Source organism: Coregonus clupeaformis, chromosome 12 (genome assembly GCF_020615455.1).
Source record: "Coregonus clupeaformis isolate EN_2021a chromosome 12, ASM2061545v1, whole genome shotgun sequence".
Taxonomy (NCBI): domain Eukaryota; kingdom Metazoa; phylum Chordata; class Actinopteri; order Salmoniformes; family Salmonidae; genus Coregonus; species Coregonus clupeaformis.
In genome coordinates, this window is record NC_059203.1 from 35242216 (window position 1) to 35266303 (window position 24088).

The window sequence follows — 24088 nt, forward strand, 5'->3', positions numbered from 1 at the left end:
ACCTACTCTGCGTCTCACAAGGACACGGCGGTTGGAACCAAAAATCTCAAATTTGGACTCATCAGACCAAAGGACACATTTCCACTGGTCTAATGTCCATTGCTAGTGTTTTTTGGCCCAAGCAAGTCTCTTCTTCTTATTGGTGTCCTTTAGTAGTGATTTCTTTGCAGCAATTCGACCATGAAGGCCTGATTCACGCAGTCTCCTCTGAACAGTTGATGTTGAGATGTGTCTGTTACTTGAACTCTGAAGCATTTATTTGGGCTGCAATCTGAGGTGCAGTTAACTCTAATTAACTTATCTTCTGCAACAGAGGTAACTCTGGGGCTTCCTTTCCTGTGGCAGTCCTTGTGAGAGCCAGTTTCATCATAGCGCTTGATGGTTAACTTCTAACAAGGCACACCTGTTAATTGAAATGCATTCCAGGTGACTACCTCATGAAGCTGGTTGAAAGAATGCCAATAGTGTGCAAAGCTGTCATCAAGGCAAAGGGTGGCTACTTTGAAGAATCTCAAATATAAAATATATTTTGATTTGTTTAAGACTTGTTTTGTTACTTAATGATTCCATATGTGTTGTTTCATAGTTTTGATGTCTTCACTATTATTTTACAATGTAGAAAATAGTACAAATAATGAAAAACCCTTGAATGAGTAGGTGTGTCCAAACTTTTGACTGGTAGTGTATGTTTGAATTTTCAAACTAGTTTTCATTGGGAAGCCAAAACAAAACATTTTTATAAAAAGGAATGACTTTTGCATGTGAAAACACAGAATTTTAATAATTACTCCACATGCTTAATCTAGCCTACGTCACTTTTGTTTTGAGCCGACTTCTCCGGCGGCTTTAAACTGGGCACCTGGCTCACGCCCGGGAGGCAGCCCGGTTCCAAAACTAATGCAATCACTTTTCACCGTGTGCAAACTCCTCCCACCGGGGTAACCGGGCCAGATAATCAAATTCCCTCAGTGATAATAGTTGCATGTGTTGCTGTTTATTAAGGGATTGAACTGGTAATCCTGTGGAACTATTTTTGTCTGTTTGGTGTTTCAGGTGAACTCGGTCAACTGTAACACCAGCTGGAAGATCGTGCTGTTCATGAAATGGGGTGACAATCAGGAGATCATTCTAAAAGGGGTTGGTTTTATCAAAACTCTCAACCAATCAGGCCTGATTTTCACAGTTCACATTGCCTTGATTTGGACCAGCATCCAATCAATATGAATCAGATAATAATGGGTCAACGAACCCGGTATCCCAGTTGAAGACAAAACACTGTTAATTGTTATAGGTAGCCTATATAATCTATCCCAAGGCAGTAACACTTCCCAAAGCAGTCTCTATGGTAACAACCTTCCTGTCTGTTTGTTGCCAGGGCGACGTGGTGCGCCTGTTTCATGCAGAGCAGGAGAAGTTCCTCACCTGTGATGACCACCGGAAAAAACAATATGTCTTCCTGCGCACCACTGGACGCCAGTCTGCTACCTCAGCAACTAGCAGCAAAGCCTTATGGGAGGTGGAGGTGAGGAGGAAGTGCATAGAAATATAATTCGTAGAAGGGGGAAAAGCCCCTCAGATCATGGCAATTTGACTTCTCCCTCACAACTGCCAATTTATGCAGACTAAAAGTTACGTTTTAGTTTGAAATTTATATGGTCTGACAAGTTGTTAAAATGTGCATGTACACAACTCCAGTGTGTGATATGACATGTGAATGATACCTGTGTTTCTCTTCTTGCCAGGTGGTACAGCATGATCCTTGTCGAGGCGGAGCTGGCTACTGGAACAGTCTGTTCAGGTTCAAACACCTGGCCACTGGACACTACCTGGCTGCAGAGGTCAGTAACACTGCTTTTACCACACGCACACACAATATTATAAATGTTTTTACCAGGGAAGTCACATTGAGATAGACCTCTGTTTGTGAAGTGAGCCCTACTATAGCTTGAGATAGACCTCTGTTTGTGAAGTGAGCCCTAGCTTGCTTATTGTATGTGTGTATGTGTGTTTTCCAGGTGAACCCTGACTATGAAGAAGAGTGCCTGGAGTTCCGCTCCTCAGTGAGTCACATTCTCCTGTTCTGGTAGCAATGGACTATGAAGGGTGTAGAGGGATGATGAATACTGTGGGTCATCTGAACCAGTCATTCCCAGATATTGTGCTGTGATCCAGAGTTTTCCTGTGACCCATTGAATGAACCAATCCAAAGTCTCCAGTCACAACCAAGTCTGTTGACACAATGTGAAATTAATCAGTCACATCCCACTGGTGTCTCCCAGGACACAGTGATTATTGTAACTCTTCTAACTTGTTTATCTTAGCTTGAACCCCATGTCACAGTAAAGAGCACTTCCCCGATGATACCATTAGATGGCGGTGTCTGCATAGAGAAGTCTGACGGTACTAATGTGAGCTGGTCTGCCTTTAGCCAGCTGGTTGCAGTCTACCACTAGGAATGGATCTCAGTCACACAATTCTCTTTACAAGACCCTGGACTCTATATCACTGACACACACTAGTCTCATTAGTCAACACATGGTTGAATAACTAACAGAGCAGGGCGCTGAGAATGGACATGTACCCTTTTCGCACTACTGAGCTAAGTCAAGCCAAGCCAAGTTGTAATGCACTGGCTGTTCTGGTTATGCATCCACCATATAGTTGCTGGAAAGGACATCTTAAAAATAAAAATAAAATATCCAAACCAGAACAGTACGGTTGGGGTCAGCACCGTAGAGTGAAAAGGGTGATACAGTTTTAGACAATCATTCACTATAGTGACCATGTGAACACAGCAGAAGACCCAAACTAAGATGACAGCTGCAGTTTAACCCCATACTTACTCTAACGAATTACCCTAAATACTGAAATATTTTATATGTATACATATTTGATGATATTTATGTGTAATAACGCTGTTATTGAAACTTCACAATACACTGTGATAACAGAGGAAAAGTAGGCCATGATGTCTAGTGCAGTATTGAATTAAGCCTATATATTGGCATAAATTAGATTTGAAAAAATATGAAATTTGATCAAATGTATGCTCTCAAATTGTGGTGAAAGAAGAGATCCCTTTGAGTTGTGAGTCTATTATCTTCTTCAGTACGTTCCTGCCCAGGATATGCTCTTTGGGTCATTGTCTAGGAATTTGACAGGAAACTGACCAGTCTATCAATCATTTTCTTCTTTATAATCATTGATCCTGGTCTTCTGTGCCCCATGTCCATGTGGTTGTGCAATGATCTGATGAGACTGTTTTGTTGTCATGTTGTCTCTGTAGTGATCTGATGAGACTGTCATGTTGTCTCTGTAGTGATCTGATGAGACTGTTTTGTTGTCATGTTGTCTCTAGTGATCTGATAAGACTGTTTTGTTGTCATGTTGTCTCTGTAGTGATCTGATGAGACTGTTTTGTTGTCATGTTGTCTTTGTAGTGATCTGATGAGACTGTTTTGTTGTCATGTTGTCTTTGTAGGGATCTGATGAGACTGTTTTGTTGTCATGTTGTCTCTGTAGTGATCTGATGAGACTGTTTTGTTGTCATGTTGTCTTTGTAGTGATCTGATGAGACTGTTTTGTTGTCATGTTGTCTTTGTAGGGATCTGATGAGACTGTTTTGTTGTCATGTTGTCTTTGTAGTGATCTGATGAGACTGTTTTGTTGTCATGTTGTGTCTCCAGCTGGACTCTGAGCAGGTGGACCTCCGTGCCCGCCCCAGGAACCCCCAGGAGAAGGTCATGTACACCCTGGTGTCTGTCCCTGACGGCAACGACATCTCCTCCATTTTTGAGCTGGACCCTACCACTCTGAGAGGGGGGGACTCCCTGGTACCCAGGTAGGACTAGGGCCATTGTGCAAAAGGACTCCCTTACTCGTAAAAAAATTTGCACTTTTTCTAGAAAGTAACTTCTCTTTTAACTACGTCCATGAGAATGTATCGATTTAAAATGCATCTTTAGATGTCATCCTGTATTGTTGTGTGATGGAACTGGTCATGTGCAGGGAGAGGGGTGAGTGACCAGGCTGTATCTGTCAGTGTTGGGGTCAACTTGAATTAAAGTCAGTCAATTCAGGAAGTAAACTGAAATTCCAATTAAATAATTGAAAAAAAAGTGCTTTTATTTTCAGTGACTTCTCAATAAACTGAAAAGAAGAAACTATTCTTTCAAAAGTTGTTCTATTTTAAATTCAAATCACTTCCTGAATTGTCTGACTTAAATCGGAATTGACCCCACCCTGGTATAGGTGGTTGTCCATTGAGATAGTGCTAGATTAGCTATCAAGTCAGTTTACACTGATGACTGTATGTCTGGAAAGTCCCCCAAAAAACGTAGTGACTACAGTAGGTAGCCCACTGTTGACGCAGATCAGATTCTAATGAACATGTTGCAATATGAAAAGTAACCGGTCATATTCCTCCCACTGGAAATGGAGAGAGAGACACACACACACACAAATAATCTTTAGATTACATATGTGTGGTGTTTGTTTGTTATCAGCCACATTTATTGAATTATTGTGGAATTCCCCCTATTAAGACACCTGTTCTCACTTTCAGTGGAAAGGGTGAGTGGGCAGGGTTATGGTCATGCTGTCTTCAGTATAAGTTGACATAGGACATGTGTGAGCCTGTGTTTTGGAGAGAGTAGGGAGAGTTTTCTCGATGGTAGAGTGAGTAGGTGAGGGAGTTTTTATGAGGTCATGAAGCAATAGTGTGTGAGTCGGTCTGTCTAGTTTTTGTCTTCCTAGCTGAATGTACAGTAGGGAAGCTTTGGCTTACAGGAACCAGTGTAACTGTGGCATGCTGGTTGTGAAGGTGGAAGGATATAACCTGTTGACTGTGATTGAGGACAAGATAAGGATAATTCACACTGACTAGACTGACTCTAGACTGACTCTAGACTGACTTACTGCAGGCCCTGGCCCTGTTTCTGTTTCTTACTTACTCAAGTGTGTGGTTGAGTTTTATACATGTGAGATACTGTAAGATGTTGTGTTTGGCTTACAGTAACCACTATTATTATGATGTCCCTTCCTCTACTGGAATGCATCAGATGAGATGTATTTCAGTATTTAATCAGAGGCACTCTTCCATTCCACTGTTTGGTATGGCAATGCTTAGTATGTGCTAGAGTGGGCCTTGCCCAATAAGGACTTTATTATTCATTCTGGATTCACAATACTCTGTGTGTGTGCTTGTGCGCGCGCCCAGGAACTCGTACGTGAGGCTCAGACACCTGTGCACCAACACATGGGTCCACAGCACCAACCACCCCATCGACAAGGAGGAGGAGAAACCTGTCATGCTACGCGTGAGTGACAGCTCGACTAGCCAGTTTGAGACCTTACCAATAGTCTGTCTAACCCAATCTTCAACTACTGTATATCATGTTTTGTGTGTCCCACATAATCAGTCCAACCCAAACCTTACTCAATAATATAATAATACCCTTACATTAGATTAGATAGACATTAGATCTGACGACCAGGTGCACTATTGAATACTATTCTATTTGTGAGTTTACTTATGAGAATTAACTTAATTTTACAATCCTAATTCACTCATCAGTTTCACTGTTGTTATTTTAAGATCGGCACGTCTGCACTGAAAGAAGACAAAGAAGCTTTTGCCATCGTACCCGTCTCGCCCGCCGAAGTCAGAGACCTGGACTTTGCCAACGATGCCAGTAAAGTGTTGGCCTCCATCGCAGGCAAACTGGAGAAGGGCACCATCACTCAGAACGAGAGGAGGTACATGGCAGTCATTTTGGTGCTCTATGTTTTCTTTACCTCTTCAATGTTGGCACCAAACCCTTACCAGAATGTAATGTCCTTGGAACTCTTGGTATCAACATTAAGGATTCTAAATCTCAAATAAAGTTTACCGAACTCTGGATATCTATGGTTGTGCCTCTTCCTGTGTGTGACTTCCTGTTCCTGTGTGTCGTCCAGGGCGGTGACCAAGCTTCTGGAGGACCTGGTGTTCTTCGTGGTGGACATCCCCAACAATGGCCAGGATGTTCTGGAGATCATGGTCAACAAGCCCAACAGAGAGAGACAGAAACTCATGAGGGAACAGAACATCCTCAAACAGGTAGAGGACCATGTCATTCATAAGGGACAACTAGAACTTCCACAGACTGAAGGGGTGAATAAAGGCTCAGGACAGTTACTTGATTTTCAATGTGGATACATTTTGGAGCAAGCTCCTTTGTCTGCTATTAACCTATATAATGAACTTTGCCATACTTCGCCAAACATTTTTCCAACAAATTCATTTTCTTAACCTGATGTAACATCATCCAACTGATGTAATTTTGTGTCCAGATCTTCAAGCTGCTGCAGGCTCCATTCACAGACAGCGGGGACGGGCCCATGCTGCGATTGGAGGAGCTGGCTGACCAGCGCCACGCCCCCTTCAGACACATCTGTCGCCTGTGTTACCGCGTGTTACGCCACTCTCAACAGGACTACCGCAAGAACCAGGTACAGCAAAGTGGTAACGGTCAGGCCTACTGGTCTGATCCTTCTAAGGCCACACAAGGACACGTATGACAGGTCACACGGCTGGCCTGGTCCCAAAACAACCACTACCCCCAACCTTATCCCTTAACCTAACCCCAAACCTTTCAATGTTTGCTGATCTGTAGGTACTAGATGAGTGTAAGGAATATGATTGAAATTCCCCTTAGTCCATTGGAGGCCTAGGTGGAGTCATCATCACCATTTGGCTTCTATACACCTACAGTACCTGGTACCTTTAGACCTGCAGACCCTAACAGGCTCCAGTAAAGGAAGGGAATAGGGGTTGTTTTCACATGCTGTCCTGGACAGTGTTCCAGCAGACAGAGTCTTAACCTATAGCCTATAGATCAAGCCACAGCACTTATGCAATTAGCCTATATACTGTCTGATGGCACTTAAAGGGATACTTTGGGATTTTGGCAATGAAGCCATGTATCTACTTCCCCAGAGTAAGATAAACTCATGGATACCATTTTTATGTCTCTGCATCCAGTATGAAGGAAATTCGTGGTCATTTCATGAGCCAATGCTAACTAGCATTAGTGCATTGACTGGAAGTCTATGCTACAAATCAAATCACATTTTCTTTGTCACATACACGTGTTTAGCAGATGTTATAGCGGGTCTAGCAAAATGCTTGTGCTTCTAGCTCCGACAGTGCAGTAATATCTAACAATTTCACAACATATACCCAATACACACAAAACTAGTAAGGAATGGGATTAAAGAATATATACATATATGGACAAGCAATGACAGAGCGGCATGGACTAAGATACAGTAGAATATTATAGAATAGAATGCAGTATATACAGTTGAAGTCGGAAGTTCACATACACTTAGGTTGGAGTCATTAAAACTTGTTTTTCAACCACTCCACAAATTTCTTGTTAACAAACTATAGTTTTGGCAAGTCGGTTAGGACATCTACTTTGTGCATGACACAAGTAATTTTTCCAACAATTGTTTACAGACAGATTATTTCACTTATAATTCACTGTATCACAATTCCAGTGGGTCAGAAGTTTACATACACTAAGTTGACTGTGCCTTTAAACAGCTTGGAAAATTCCAGAAAATGGCTTTCTATTCATGGCTTTAGAAGCTTCTGATAGGCTAATTGACATAATTTGAGTCAATTGGAGGTGTACCTGTGGATGTATTTCAAGGCCTACCTTCAAACTCGGTGCCTCTTTGCTTGACTTCATGGGAAAATCAAAGTAAATCAGAAAAAACTATTATAGACCTCCACAAGTCTGGTTCATCCTTGGGAGCAATTTCCAAATGCCTGAAGGTACCACGTTCATCTGTACAAACAATAGTACACAAGTATAAACATGGGACCACGCAGCCGTCATACCGCTCAGGAAGGAGACGCGTTCTGTCTCCTAGAGATGAACGTACTTAGGTGCGAAAAGTGCAAATCAATCCCAGAACAACAGCAAAGGACCTTGTGAAGATGCTGGAGGAAACATGTACAAAATTATCTATATCCACAGTAAAACGAGTCCTATATCGACATAACCTGAAAGGCCGCTCAGCAAGGAAGAAGCCACTGCTACAAAACCGCCATAAAAAAGCCAGACTACGGTTTGCAACTGCACATGGGGACAAAGATCATACTTTTTGGAGAAATGTCCTCTGGTCTGATTAAACAAAAATAGAACTATTTGGCCATAATGACCATCGTTATGTTTGGAGGAAAAAGGGGAACGCTTGCAAGCCGAAGAACACCATCCCAACTGTGAAGCACGGGGGTGGCAGCATCATGCTGTGGGGGTGCTTTGCTGCAGGAGGGACTGGTGCACTTCACAAAATAGATGGCATCATGAGGAAGGAAAATTATGTGGATATATTGAAGCAACATCTCAAGACGTCAGTCAGGAAGTTAAAGCTTGGTCGCAAATGGGTCTTCCAAATGGACAATGACCCCAAGCATACTTCCAAAGTTGTGGCAAAATGGCTTAAGGACAACAAAGTCAAGGTATTGGAATGACCATCACAAAGCCCTGACCTCAATCCTATAGAAATTTGTGGGCAGAACTGAAAAAGCGTGTGTGAGCAAGGAGGCCTACAAACCTGACTCAGTTACTCCAGCTCTGTCAGGAGGAATGGGCCAAAATTCACCCAACTTATTGTGGGAAGATTGTGGAAGGCTACCCAAAACGTTTGACCCAAGTTAAACAATTTAAAGACAATGCTACCAAATACTAATTGAGTGAATGTAAACTTCTGACCCACTGGGAAAGTGATGGAAGAAATAAAAGCTGAAATAAATAATTATCTCTACTATTATTCTGACATTTCACATTCTTAAAATAAAGTGGTGATCCTAACTGACCTAAGACAGGGAATTTTTACTAGGATTAAATGTCAGGAATTGTGAAAAACAGAGTTTAAATGTATTTGGCTAAGGTGTATGTAAACTTCTGACTTCAACTGTACATATGAGATGAGTAGTGCAAGATACAGTGGGGGAAAAAAGTATTTAGTCAGCCACCAATTGTGCAAGTTCTCCCACTTAAAAAGATGAGAGAGGCCTGTAATTTTCATCATAGGTACACGTCAACTATGACAGACAAATTGAGAAAAAAAAATCCAGAAAATCACATTATAGGATTTTTAATGAATTTATTTGCAAATTATGGTGGAAAATAAGTATTTGGTCACCTACAAACAAGCAAGATTTCTGGCTCTCACAGACCTGTAACTTCTTCTTTAAGAGGCTCCTCTGTCCTCCACTCGTTACCTGTATTAATGGCACCTGTTTGAACTTGTTATCAGTATAAAAGACACCTGTTCACAACCTCAAACAGTCACTCTCCAAACTCCACTATGGCCAAGACCAAAGAGCTGTCAAAGGACACCAGAAACAAAATTGTAGACCTGCACCAGGCTGGGAAGACTGAATCTGCAATAGGTAAACAGCTTAGTTTGAAGAAATCAACTGTGGGAGCAATTATTAGGAAATGGAAGACATACAAGACCACTGATAATCTCCCTCGATCTGGGGCTCCAGGCAAGATCTCACCCCGTGGGGTCAAAATGATCACAAGAATGGTGAGCAAAAATCCCAGAACCACACGGGGGGACCTAGTGAATGACCTGCAGAGAGCTGGGACCAAAGTGACAAAGCCTACCATCAGTAACACACTACGCCGCCAGGGACACAAATCCTGCAGTGCCAGACGTGTCCCCCTGCTTAAGACAGTACATGTCCAGGCCCGTCTGAAGTTTGCTAGAGTGCATTTGGATGATCCAGAAGAGGATTGGGAGAATGTCAGATGAAACCAAAATATAACTTTTTGGTAAAAACTCAACTCGTCGTGTTTGAAGGACAAAGAATGCTGAGTTGCATCCAAAGAACACCATACCTACTGTGAAGCATGGGGGTGGAAACATCATGCTTTGGGGCTTTTTTTCTGCAAAGGGACCAGGACGACTAATCTGTGTAAAGGAAAGAATGAATGGGGCCATGTATCGTGAGATTTTGAGTGAAAACCTCCTTCCATCAGCAAGGGCATTGAAGATGAAACGTGGCTGGGTCTTTCAGCATGACAATGATCCCAAACACACCGCCCGGGCAACGAAGGAGTGGCTTCGTAAAAAAGCATTTCAAGGTCCTGGAGTGGCCTAGCCAGTCTCCAGATCTCAACCCCATAGAAAATCTTTGGAGGGAGTTGAAAGTCTGTGTTGCCCAGTGACAGCCCCAAAACATCACTGCTCTAGAGGAGATCTGCATGGAGGAATGGGCCAAAATACCAGCAACAGTGTGTGAAAACCTTGTGAAGACTTACAGAAAACGTTTGACCTGTGTCATTGCCAACAAAGGGTATATAACAAAGTATTGAGAAACTTTTGTTATTGACCAAATACTTATTTTCCACCATCATTTGCAAATAAATTCATTAAAAATCCTACAATGTGATTTTCTGGATTTTTTTTCCTCATTTTGTCTGTCATAGTTGACGTGTACCTATGATGAAAATTACAGGCCTCTCTCATCTTTTTAAGTGGGAGAACTTGCACAATTGGTGGCTGACTAAATACTTTTTTTCTCCACTGTATGTAAACATTATTAAAGTGACTAGTGTTCCATTTCTTAAAGTGGCCAGTGATTTCAATAGGCAGCAGCAGCCTCTGTGCTAGTGATGGCTATTTAACAGTCTGTTGGCCTTGAGATAGAAGCTGTTTTTCATTCTCTCGGTCCCAGCTTTGATGCATCTGTACTGACCTCGCCTTCTGGATGATAGCGGGGTGAACAGGCAGTGGCTCGGGTGGTTGATGTCCTTGATGATCTATTTGGCCTTCCTGTGACATTGGGTGTTGTATGTGTCTTGGAGGGCTGGTAGTTTGCCCCCGGTAATTCGTTCGGCAGACCGCACCACCCTCTGGAGAGCCCTGCGGTTGTGGGCGGTGCAGTTGCCGTACCAGGCGGTGATACAGCCCGACAGGATGCTCTCAATTGTGCATCTGTAAAAGTTTGTGAGGGTTTTAGGTGCTAAGCCGAATTTCTTCAGCCTCCTGAGGTTGAAGAGGCTCTGTTGCGCCTTCTTCAACACACTGTCTGCGTGGGTGGACCATTTCAGTTTGTCGGTGATGTGTACGCCATGGAACTTGAAGCTTTCCACCCTCTCCACTGCGGTCCCGTCGATGTGGATAGGGGGGTGCACCCTCTGCTGTTTCCTGAAGTCCACGATCATCTCCTTTGTTTTGTTGATGTTGAGTGAGAGGTTATTTTCCTGGCACCACACTCACAGAGCCCTCACCTCCTCCCTGTAGGCTGTCTCATCATTGTTAGTAATCAAGCCTACTACTGTTGTGTCATCTGCAAACTTGATGACTGAGTTGGAGGCGTGCTTGGTCACGCAGTCATGGGTGAACAGGGAGTACAGGAGGGGGCACCCTTGTGGGGCCCCAGTGTTGAGGATCAGCGAAGTGGAGATGTGGTTTCCTACCTTCACCACCTGGGGGCGGCCCGTCAGGAAGTCCAGGACCCAGTTGCACAGGGCGGGGTTCAGACCCAGGGCCTCGAGCTTAATGATGAGCTTGGAGGGTACTATGGTGTTGAATGCTGAGCTATAGTCAATGAAAAGCAGTCTGACATAGGTATTCCTCTTGTCCAGATGGGATAGGGCAGTGTGATGGCAATTGCATCGTCTGTGGATCTATTGGGGCGGTAAGCAAATTGAAGTGGGTCAAGGGTGACCAGTAAGGTAGAGGTGATATGATACTTGTCTCTCAAAGCACTTCATGATGACAGAAGTGAGTGCTACAGGGCGATAGTCATTTAGTTCAGTTACCTTTTGCTTTCTTGGGTACAGGAACAATGGTGGCCATCTTGAAGCATGTGGGAACAGCAGACTGGGAAAGGGAGAGATTGAATATGTCCATAAACACACCACCTGGTCTGCACATGCTCTGAGGACGCGGCTAGGGATGCCGTCTGGGCCAGCAGCCTTGCGGGGTTTAACATGCTTAAATGTCTTAATCACGTCAGCCATGGAGAAGGAGAGGCCACAGTCCTTGGTAGTGGGCCTCATCAGTGGCACTGTGTTATCCTCAAAGCGGGTGAAGTAGGTGTTTAGCTTGTCTGGAAGCGAGACATCGGTGTCGGCGACGTGGCTGTTTTTTTTTTGTAGTCCGTGATTGTCTGTAGACCCTGCCACATATGTCTCCTGTGTGAGCCGTTGAATTGCGACTCCACTTTGTCTCTATACTGATGTTTTGCCAGTTTAATTGCCTTGCGGGGTGAGTAGCTACACTGTTTGTATTCTGCCATATTCCCAGTCATCTTGCCATGGTTGAATGCGGTGGTTCGCGCTTTTAGATTTGCGCGAATGCTGCCGTCTATCCACGGTTTCTGGTTAGGGTAGGTTTTAATAGTCACAGTGGGCACATCACCACCTATACACTTCCTGATAAACTCAGTCACTGTTTCAGTGTATTCGTCTAAATTATTTTCAGAAGCTACATATCCCAGTCCGCGTGATCAAAACAATCTTGACCAAAAGTATGTGGACAACTGCTTGTCGAACATCTCATTCCAAAATCATCAAATCAAATGTTATTTGCCACATGCGCTGAATACAACAGGGGCCCCGTGTAGCTCAGTTGGTAGAGCATGGCGCTTGCAACGCCAGGGTTGTGGGTTCGATTCCCACGGGGGACCAGTATGAAAATGTATGCACTCACTAACTGTAAGTCGCTCTGGAAATGACTAAAATGTAAATGTAAAATGTGTAGACCTTACAGTGAAATGCTAACTTACAAGCCCTTAACCAACAATTCAGTTTAAGAAAAGAGAAAAAAAAGTGTTAAGTAAAAAATAGATAAGTAAAAAATAGCAAATAATTAAAGAGCAGCAGTAAAATAAAATAACAGTAGGGAGGCTATATAAAGGGGGTACCGGTACAGAGTCAATGTGCAGGGGCACCGGTTAGTCGAGGTAATTTAGGTAATATGTACATGTGGGTATTAATATGGAGTTGGTCCCCCCTTTGCTGCTATAACAGCCTCCACTCTTACTGGGAAGGCTTTCCACTAGATGTTGGAACATTGCTGCGGGGACTTGCTTCCATTCAGCCACGAGCATTAGTGAGGTCGGGCACTGATGTTGGGTGATTAGGCCTGGCTCACAGTCTGCATTCCAATTCATCCCAAAGGTGTTAGATGGAGTTGAGGTCAGGCTCTGTGCAGCAGGCCAGCCAAGTTCTTCCACACCGATCTCGACAAACCATTTCTGTATGGACATTTGCTTTGTGCACGGGCGCATTGTCATGCTAAAACATGAAAGGGCCTTCCCCAAACTGTTGCCGCAAAGTTGGAAGCACAGAATCGTCTAGAATGTCTTTGTATGCTGTAGCATTTAAGTTTTCCCTTCACTGGAACTAAGGGGCCTAGCTTGAACCATGAAAAACAGCCCCAGACCATTATTCCTCCTCCACCAAACTTTACATTTACATTTACATTACATTTTAGTCATTTAGCAGACGCTCTTATCCAGAGCGACTTACAGGAGCAATTAGGGTTAAGTGCCTTGCTCAAGGGCACATTTACGTCATTTAGCAGACGCTCTAGTCCAGAGCGACTCACAAATTGATGCATTCACCCTATAGCCAGTGGGATAACCACTTTACAATTTTTTGGGGGGGTAGAAGGATTACTTTATCCTATCCCAGGTATTCCTTAAAGAGGTGGGGTTTCAAATGTCTCCGGAAGGTGGTGAGTGACTCCGCTGTCCTGGCGTCGTGAGGGAGCTTGTTCCACCATTGGGGTGCCAGAGTAGCGAACAGTTTTGACTGGGCTGAGCGGGAACTATGCTTCCGCAGAGGAAGGGGAGCCAGCAGGCCAGAGGTGGATGAACGCAATGCCCTCGTTTGGGTGTAGGGACTGATCAGAGCCCGAAGGTACAGAGGTGCCGTTCCCCTCGCTGCTCCAAAGGCAAGCACCATGGTCTTGTAACGGATGCGAGCTTCAACTGGAAGCCAGTGGAGTGTGCGGAGGAGGGGGGTGACGTGAGAGAACTTGGGAAGGTTGAACACCAGACGGGCTGCGGCATTCTGGATGAGTTGTAGGGGTTTAATGGCACAGGCAGGGAGCCCAGCCAACAGCGAGTTGCAGTAATCCAGACGGGGAGATGACAAGTGCCTGGATTAGGACCTGTGCTGCTTCCTGTGTAAGGCAGGGTCGTACTCTCCGAATGTTGTAGAGCATGAACCTGCAGGAGCGGGTCACCGCCTTGATGTTAGCGGAGAACGACAGGGTGTTGTCCAGGGTCACGCCAAGGCTCTTCGCACTCTGGGAGGAGGACACAACGGAGTTGTCAACCGTGATGGCGAGATCATGGAACGGGCAGTCCTTCCCCGGGAGGAAGAGCAGCTCCGTCTTGCCAGGGTTCAGCTTGAGGTGGTGATCCGTCATCCATACTGATATGTCTGCCAGCCACCTGGTTATCAGAAGGGGGAAAGGAGAAGATTAGTTGTGTATCGTCAGCGTAGCAATGATAGGAGAGGCCGTGTGAGGATATGACAGAGCCAAGTGACTTGGTGTATAGGGAGTAAAGGAGAGGGCCTAGAACTGAGCCCTGGGGGACACCAGTCGTGAGAGCACGTGGTGCGGAGACAGCTTCTCGCCACGCCACTTGGTAGGAGCGACCGGTCAGGTAGGACGCAATCCAGGAGTGAGCCGCGCCGGAGATGCCCAGCTCGGAGAGGGTGGAGAGGAGGATCTGATGGTTCACAGTATCAAAGGCAGCAGACAGGTCTAGAAGGACAAGAGCAGAGGAGAGAGAGTTAGCTTTAGCAGTGCGGAGAGCCTCCGTGACACAGAGAAGAGCAGTCTCAGTTGAATGACCAGTCCTGAAACCTGATTGGTTTGGATCAAGAAGGTCATTCTGAGAGAGATAGCAAGAGAGTTGGCTAAAGACGGCACGCTCAATAGTTTTGGAAAGAAAAGAAAGAAGGGATACTGGTCTGTAGTTGTTGACATCAGTGGGGTCGAGTGTTGGTTTTTTGAGAAGGGGAGCAACTCTCGCTCTCTTGAAGACGGAAGGGACATGGCCAGCGGTCAAGGATGAGTTGATCAGCAAGGTGAGGTAGGGGGAGAAGGTCACCGGAGATGGTCTGGAGAAGAGAGGAGGGGATGGGGTCAAGCGGGCAGGTTGTTGGGCGGCCTGCAGTCACAAGTCGCAGGATTTTATCTGGAGAGAGAGGGGAGAAAGAAGTCAAAGCATAGGGTAGGGCAGTGTGAGCAGGACCAGCAGTGTCATTAGACTTAACAAACGAGGATCGGATGTCGTCAACCTTCTTTTCAAAGTGGTTGACGAAGTCATCCACAGAGAGAGAGGAGGGGGGGATTCAGGAGGGAGGAAAATGTGGCAAAGAGCTTCCCTAGGGTTAGAGGCAGATGCTTGGAATTTAGAGTGGTAGAAGGTGGCCTTAGCAGCAGAAACAGATGAAGAAAATGTAGAGAGGAGGGAGTGAAAAGATGCCAGGTCGGCAGGGAGTTTAGTTTTCTTCCATTTCCGCTCCGCTGCCCGGAGCTCTGTTCTGTGAGCTCGCAATGAGTCATCAAGCCACGGAGCTGGAGGGGAGGACCGAGCCGGCCGGGAGGATAGGGGACACAGAGAGTCAAAGGATGCAGAAAGGGAGGAGAGGAGGGTTGAGGAGGCAGAATCAGGAGATTGGAGGGAGAAGGATTGAGCAGAGGGAAGAGATGATAGGATGGAAGAGGAGAGAGTAGTGGGAGAGAGAGAGCGACGGTTGCGGCGGCGCATTACCATCTGTGTAGGGGCAGAGTGAGTAGTGTGGGAGGAGAGCGAGAGAGAAAAGGAAACAAAGTAGTGGTCGGAGACATGGAGGGGAGTTGCAGTGAGATTAGTAGAAGAGCAGCATCTAGTAAAGATGAGGTCAAGCGTATTGCCTGCCTTGTGAGTAGGGGGGACGGTGAGAGGGTGAGGTCAAAAGAGGAGAGGAGTGGAAAGAAGGAGGCAGAGAGAAATGAGTCAAATGTGGACATAGGGAGGTTGAAATCCCCCAAAACTGTGAGGGGTGAGCCATCCTCAGGAAAGGAACTTATCAAGGCGTCAAGCTCATTGATGAACTCTCCAAGGGAACCTGGAGGGCGATAGATGACAAGGATATTAAGCTTAAATGGGCTAGTGACTGTGACAGCATGGAATTCAAATGAGGAGATAGACAGATGGGTTAGGGGAAAAATTGAGAATGTCCACTTGGGAGAGATGAGGATTCCTGTACCACCACCCCTCTGACCAGATGCTCTCGGGGTATGCGAGAACACATGGTCAGACGAGGAGAGAGCAGTAGGAGTAGCAGTGTTTTCAGTGATAATCCATGTTTCCGTCAGCGCCAGGAAGTCGAGGGACTGGAGGTTGGCATAGGCTGGGATGAAGTCAGCTTTGTTGGCAGCAGAACGGCAGTTCCAGAGGCTGCCTGAGACCTGGAACTCCAGGTGTGGGGTGCGTGCAGGGACCACCAGGTTAGAGAGGCAGCAGCCACGCGGTGTGGTGCGTTTGTGTAGCCTGTGCAGAGAGGAGAGAACAGGGATAGGCAGAGGCATAGTTGACAGGCTGTAGCAAATGGCTACAAAAATGCAGAGGAGATCGGAATGAAATGAGCTAAGCATCATTTACAGTTGGCACTATGCACTGGGGCAAGTAGCGTTGTCCTGGCATCCGCCAAACCCAGATTCATCAGTCGGACTGCCAGATGGTGAAGTGTGAATCATCACTCCAGAGAACGCGTTTCCACTGCTCCAGAGTCCAATGGCGGCGAGCTTTACACCACTCCAGCTGACACTTGGCATTGCGCATGGTGAACTTAGGCTTGTGTGTGGCTGCTCGGCCATGGAAACCCATTTAATGAAGCTCCCAACGAGCGGTTCTTGTGCTGACGTTGCTTCGAGAGGCAGTTTGGAACTCTGTAGTGAGTGTTGCAACCGAGGAAAATCAGTGCTCCCGTTCTGTGAGCTTGTGTGGAGTACGACTTTGCGGCTGAGCCGTTGTTGTTCTAGACGTTTCCACTTCACAATAACAGCACTTACAACTGACTTGTTGGAAAGGGGGCATCCTATGACGGTGCCACGTTGAAAGTCACTGAGCTCTTCAGTAAGGCCATTCTACTGCCAATGTTTGTCTAAGGAGATTGCATGGCTATGTGCTCTATTTTATACACCTGTCAGCAACGGGTGTGGCTGAAATAGCCGAATCCACTAATTTGAAGTGGAGTCCACATACTTTTGTGTGTGTATATATAGTGTATCTGCTAGCATGCTAGCAGTTACCGTAGACTTCCAGTCATTGTGCTAACGCTAGTTAGCAACTTCCTTCAAACTGCACGCAGAGACTTAAAGACTGTGTCCACGAGTTAATCTGACTCTGGGCAAGTGGATAAACGGCTTCACTGCCAAAATCCTGAAGTATCCCTTTAATGTAAAGACCATGCCATGCATAGAGAGCTGTAATTTAATGTGGTTTTTAGTCAGTGTGTCAACTACACTCACATTATGCCTTCATCAAACTTTCAGCTGCCCCAGCCCTCCCTCTCAGGGAACAAGACACGCACCCCCGCTCTCAGACACATGCACACACACAGAATCACGCACACGATCGCACTCCTACAAAAACGTACATTATCCATATACACTCAGACAGACAGACACAGAAGGATGTCTCTCTGGTCCCACTTTCACATACTGTGTAATTGTTGGAATGGTGGCTGGATTCTGCTGAAGGAGGAAGCTGCCTGATGACTGTGGACAGGCTCTGTTCTCCCAGTCTCAGATGAATGCTGGAGGCCTTTGATCCAGCCGCACTAATTCTGTCTCCATTAGCAGGGACCGCCATTCTCTCTGTAGTCTAATGACGTTACACTGGTCAGTCCAGTTGAACAATTCCAGGAAAATTGGGAAGAATTTGGGGGGTAATTGGGGAATTACCCATGGGAATTGAAAGGTAGTCTGTGGAATTTATGTGGGGAATCTCAGATTTTATCTACCCATGAATCCTAAGAAATGAGTTTAGCCTGTACTACAGTAAATTCGTTGTTGTTGAAGTAATGAGTGGGTAATGTTAGGTCAGGAATACTGAGGCAACGATGCATAGTCTTAGTGAGCTAGTAGCAAGCTGGATTACACTATGAACACATTGTCATTGAAACTCTAAATCAGAAGTGGCTAACCATTCAACCATACATTATTTGATTGACCTCATTCACAATTATTTATTTAACCTCATTTGATAGCATGGCATCACAATGTAACATATGCTATTTAGTAGACACTTTTATCCATTGCGACTTACAGTAGTGAGTGCATAGATTTTTGTATGGTTGGCCCCAGTGGAAATCTGACCCACAACCCCTGGCGTTGCTAGCGCCATGCACTTACTAACTGAGCCACACAGGACCACAATCCCAATGTTGTGATAATGTTTGACTAAGACCAGGGCCTGTGTTTGTCCAATAGGAGTACATAGCCAAGCAGTTCCGCTTCATGCAGAAGCAGATAGGTTATGATGTTCTGGCTGAGGACACCATCACAGCCCTGCTCCACAACAACCGCAAGCTGCTGGAGAAACACATCACCGCTGCAGAGATAGACACCTTCGTCAGCCTCGTCAGGAAGAACCGGGAGCCCAGGTGTGTGTGTGTGTGTGTGTGTGTGTGTGTGTGTGTGTGTGTGTACAGTGGCAAGAAAAAGTATGTGAACCCTTTGGAATTACCTGGATTTCTGCATAAATTGATCATAATTTTCTGATCTTCATCTAAGTCACAACAATAGACAAACACAGTCTGTTTAAACTAATAACACAAACAATTATACATTTACATGTCTTTATTGAACACACTGTGTAAACATGCACAGTGCAGGGTGGAAAAAGTATGTGAACCCTTGGATTGAATAACTGGTTGACCCTCCTTAGGTAGCAATAACCTCAACCAAACGTTTTCTGTAGTTGCGGATCAGACCTGCACAACGGTCAGGAGGAATTTTGGACCATTCCTCTTTACAAAACTGTTTCAGTTCAGCAATATTCTTGGGATGTCTGCTGTGAGTCGCTCTCTTGAGGTCATGCCACAGCATCTCAATCGGGTTGAGGTCAGGACTCTGACTGGGCCACTCCAGAAGGCGTATTTTCTTCTGTTGAAGCCATTCTGTTGTTGATTTACTTCTGTGTTTTGTGTCGTTGTCCTGTTGCATCACCCAACTTCTGTTGAGCTTCAATTTGGCGGACAGATAGCCTTACATTCTCCTGCAAAATGTCTTCATAAACTTGGGAATTCATTTTTCCGTCGATGATAGCAAGCTGTCCAGGCCCTGAGGCAGCAAAGCAGCCCCAAACCATGATGCTCCCTCCACCATACTTTACAGTTGGGATGAGGTTTTGATGTTGGTGTGCTGTGCCTTTTTTTCTCCACACATAGTGTTGTGTGTTCCTTCCAAACAACTCAAGCTTAGTTTCATCTGTTCACAGAATATTTTGCCAGTACCGCTGTGGAACATCCAGGTGCTCTTTTGCGAACTTCAGACATGCAGCAATGTTGTTTTGGACAGCAGTGGCTTCTTCCGTGGTGTCCTCCCATGAACACCATTCTTGTTTAGTGTTTTACGTATCGTAGACTCGTCAACAGAGATGTTCGCATGTTCCAGAGATATCTGTAAGTCTTTAGCTGACACTCTAGGATTCTTCTTAACCTCATTGAGCATTCTGCGCTGTGCTCTTGCAGTCATCTTTGCAGGACGGCCACTCCTAGGGAGAATAGCAACAGTGCTGAACTTTCTCCATTTATAGACAATTGTTCTTACCATGGACTGATGAACATCAAGGCTTTTAGAGATACTTTTGTAACCCTTCCCAGCTTTATGCAAGTCAACAAATCTTAATCGTAGGTCTTCTGAGATCTCTTTTGTTCGAGGCATGGTTCACATCAGGCAATGCTTCTTGTGAATAGCAAACTCAAATTTTGTGAGTGATTTTTATAGGGCAGGGCAGCTCCAATCTTGTCTCATTGATTGGACTCCAGGTTAGCTGACTCCAATTAGCTTTTGGAGAAGTCATTAGCCTAGGAGTTCATATACTTTTTCCACCTACACTATGAATGTTTAAATGTATTCAATATAGTTTGTGTGTTATTAGTTTAAGCAGACTGTGTTTGTCTATTGTTGTGACTTAGATGAAGATCAGATCACATTTTATGACCAATTTATACAGAAATACAGGTATTTCCAAAGGGTTCACATACCTTTTCCTGCCACTGTATGTGCATGTGATCACTGTGCATGGACACATTTGTGTGTACAGTACAGGTTTTTGGTACAGGTTTTAGTGTGTTAATTTGCATGTCTTGGTATCTGTCTGTATGTTCCTTATAGCCAGATGATATATTGCTGTGTTCTATGTGATTGAAGACTGGTGGCTGCCTGAATGTGTTGGCCGTTTGCAACATCAAGCGAGTAAAAACACTGTAGAGTGTATTGTAAGCTGCTCAAGGGAAGATGGTATGTTTTCCTGTGTCATTTAATCGTGGCACTTAATTGAAGTCTGGTGGTCAAGTGAAGCTTTTGGGGAATGTTTTATTGGAGGCTGATCATAGGTCTATAGAAATGTGTTTTTGTCTACATGTGAACGTCTTTGTCCGTTGAATGATCTGTGTGTGTCTTCCAGGTTCCTGGACTACCTGTCTGACTTGTGTGTGTCTATGAACAAGTCTATCCCTGTAACCCAGGAGCTCATCTGTAACGCAGTCCTGGACCCCACCAACGGAGACATCCTCATAGAGACTAAGTATGCCTCCTCTCCTCGCCTCTCCATTCCTCTCCTCTCTTCTCCTTTGAAGAATCAATCAATACCTTATAGAAACCCATTTTCTCCAAACATTTAACAATATCCAATGGTTGTCTGTCTATAGTCTATCACAGGTTGTTCTAGTATGGCAGATAAAGAGCGATATCTTCAGTGCAGTACTACTCTCTGTAAGGAAGTGTATTCAGTAGGATCTATTTCAGTCATACAGACAAGCTGCTCAAGGTGACAATATGATGGAGTGTTTACTCCTGGTGTACCCTGAGCTCTACAGAACACATTAATGAGTCCTCATGGTTGTCCTAATGGACATGCCTACCTACAGTGCCTTCAGAAAGAATTCACACCCCTTGACTTTTTCCAGATTTCCCATGACGCTTGCAGCACAGGGTGGTACGTCCTGCACACACATCCAGGTTTATGGTTAATAATATATGGTCATCTAGCAATATACAGTGCCTTCAGACTTTTTCCACATTTTGATGTGTTACAGCCTGAATTTAAAATGGATTAAATTGAGATTTTTTTGTCACTGCCCTAAAAACATGTTTTCACTGTGTCATTATGGGGTATTGTGTGTAGATGGGTGAGAAAGCAAAATCTATTTAATCCATTTTGAATTCAGGCTGTAACACAACAAGATGTGGAATAAGTCAAGGGGTATGAATACTTTCTGAAGGCACTGTAGTAGAGAACAATATCATACCATTCAGTAAACATCTGTTCTTTCAGAAAATGCTTGATGATTGCAAAGCACTTAATATCTCCATGTTTGCCATGGCTCGAAAGTGCAAGGCTTGCATTCATATGTACCTATGTGTTCTGTTCTCAGTGCTACACAAACACACAAATGAAGAGGCAGTTTTACTCCTTGTCCTCTCAGGACTCCATGTGATGCTTTTTGGTTCAACCAAACTGTATTCCCTAGCTATATGACGCAGATTACGTCGATTTAAGGCAGCCCCCCCGCACGTTTCTGATTCAGAGGGGTTGAGTTAAATGTGGAAGACACATTTCAGTTGAATGCATTCAGTTGTGCAACTGACTAGGTATCCCCCTTTCCCCTAGATGTGTTAGTGATGTGTATCCTCATGCCAACATGTTTGTATGTACCTCAGGGATGGTCAACCGGCTGTGTGTGCAGGCTTTTGTTCTAGCCCAGCTCCAACACACCTGATTCGGCTAATTCGCTTTTGGTCTTCAATTTAGACCACATTTACAGTGGGGAAAACATGTATTTAGTCAGCCACCAATTGTGCAAGTTCTCCCACTTAAAAAGATGAGAGAGGCCTGTAATTTTCATCATAGGTACACGTCAACTATGACAGACAAAATGAGAAAAAAATATCCAGAAAATCACATTGTAGGATTTGTTATGAATTTATTTGCAAATTATGGTGGAAAATAAGTATTTGGTCAATAACAAAAGTTTCTCAATACTTTGTTATATACCCTTTGTTGGCAATGACACATGTGAAACGTTTTCTGTAAGTCTTCACAAGGTTTTCACACACTGTTGCTGGTATTTTGGCCCATTCCTCCATGCAGATCTCCTTTAGAGCAGTGATGTTTTGGGGCTGTCGATGGGCAACACGGACTTTCAACTCCCTCCAAATATTTTCTATGGAGTTGAGATCTGGAGACTGGCTAGGTCACTCCAGGACCTTGAAAATCTTTTTACGAAGCCACTCCTTCGTTGCCCGGGCGGTGTGTTTGGGATCATTGTCATGCTGAAAGACCCAGCCACGTTTCATCTTCAATGCCCTTGCTGATGGAAGGAGGTTTTCACTCAAAATCTCACGATACATGGCCCCATTCATTCTTTCCTTTACACGGATCAGTCGTCCTGGTCCCTTTGCAGAAAAACAGCCCCAAAGCATGATGTTTCCACCCCCATGCTTCACAGTAGGTATGGTGTTCTTTGGATGCAACTCAGCATTCTTTGTCCTCCAAACACGACGAGTTGAGTTTTTACCAAAAAGTTCTATTTTGGTTTCATCTGACCATATGACATTCTCCCAATCCTCTTCTGGATCATCCAAATGCACTCTAGCAAACTTCAGACGGGCCTGGACATGTACTGGCTTAAGCAGGGGGACACGTCTGGCATTGCAGGATTTGAGTCCCTGGCGGCGTAGTGTGTTACTGATGGTAGGCTTTGTTACTTTGGTCCCAGCTCTCTGCAGGTCATTCACTAGGTCCCCCCGTGTGGTTCTGGGATTTTTGCTCACCGTTCTTGTGATCATTTTGACCCCACGGGGTGAGATCTTGCGTGGAGCCCCAGATCGAGGGAGATTATCAGTGGTCTTGTATGTCTTCCATTTCCTAATAATTGCTCCCACAGTTGATTTCTTCAAACCAAGCTGCTTACCTATTGCAGATTCAGTCTTCCCAGCCTGGTGCAGGTCTACAATTTTGTTTCTGGTGTCCTTTGACTGCTCTTTGGTCTTGGCCATAGTGGAGTTTGGAGTGTGACTGTTTGAGGTTGTGGACAGGTGTCTTTTATACTGATAACAAGTTCAAACAGGTGCCATTAATACAGGTAACGAGTGGAGGACAGAGGAGCCTCTTAAAGAAGAAGTTACAGATCTGTGAGAGCCAGAAATCTTGCTTGTTTGTAGGTGACCAAATACTTATTTTCCACCATACTTTGCAAATAAATTCATAAAAAATCCTACAATGTGATTTTCTGGAGAAAAAAATCTCAATTTGTCTGTCATAGTTGACATGTACCTATGATGAAAATTACAGGCCTCTCTCATCTTTTTAAGTGGGAGAACTTGCACAATTGGTGGCTGACTAAATACTTTTTTCCCCCACTGTATGTGTTCTGTTCTCAGTGCTACACAAACACACAAATGAAGAGGCAGTTTTACTCCTTGTCCTCTCAGGACTCCATGTGATGCTTTTTGGTTCAACCAAACTGTATTCCCTAGCTATATGACGCAGATTACGTCGATTTAAGGCAGCCCCCCCGCACGTTTCTGATTCAGAGGGGTTGAGTTAAATGTGGAAGACACATTTCAGTTGAATGCATTCAGTTGTGCAACTGACTAGGTATCCCCCTTTCCCCTAGATGTGTTAGTGATGTGTATCCTCATGCCAACATGTTTGTATGTACCTCAGGGATGGTCAACCGGCTGTGTGTGCAGGCTTTTGTTCTAGCCCAGCTCCAACACACCTGATTCGGCTAATTCGCTTTTGGTCTTCAATTTAGACCACATTTACAGTGGG

General features: G+C 44.7%; 1 protein-coding gene across 4 annotated transcripts in view; it reads left to right on the forward strand.

Moving 5' to 3' along the window:
• Window positions 1–24088, forward strand: part of LOC121577563 (inositol 1,4,5-trisphosphate receptor type 1) — a 157511-nt gene that overhangs the window by 27684 nt on the left and 105739 nt on the right. For all 4 annotated transcript variants that reach the window (XR_006002656.1, XM_041891269.1, XM_041891270.1 and 1 more), the window contains exons 8-18: window positions 1054–1137; window positions 1376–1522; window positions 1743–1838; window positions 2016–2060; window positions 3687–3841; window positions 5219–5318; window positions 5597–5757; window positions 5959–6100; window positions 6334–6492; window positions 18517–18689; window positions 20717–20836. Coding sequence is in view for 3 of the 4 variants with exons in the window: in XM_041891269.1 (XP_041747203.1) it covers window positions 1054–1137; window positions 1376–1522; window positions 1743–1838; window positions 2016–2060; window positions 3687–3841; window positions 5219–5318; window positions 5597–5757; window positions 5959–6100; window positions 6334–6492; window positions 18517–18689; window positions 20717–20836 (1382 nt within the window). In the remaining variant the exon portion in view is untranslated. The remainder of the gene's footprint in view (window positions 1–1053; window positions 1138–1375; window positions 1523–1742; window positions 1839–2015; window positions 2061–3686; window positions 3842–5218; window positions 5319–5596; window positions 5758–5958; window positions 6101–6333; window positions 6493–18516; window positions 18690–20716; window positions 20837–24088) is intronic.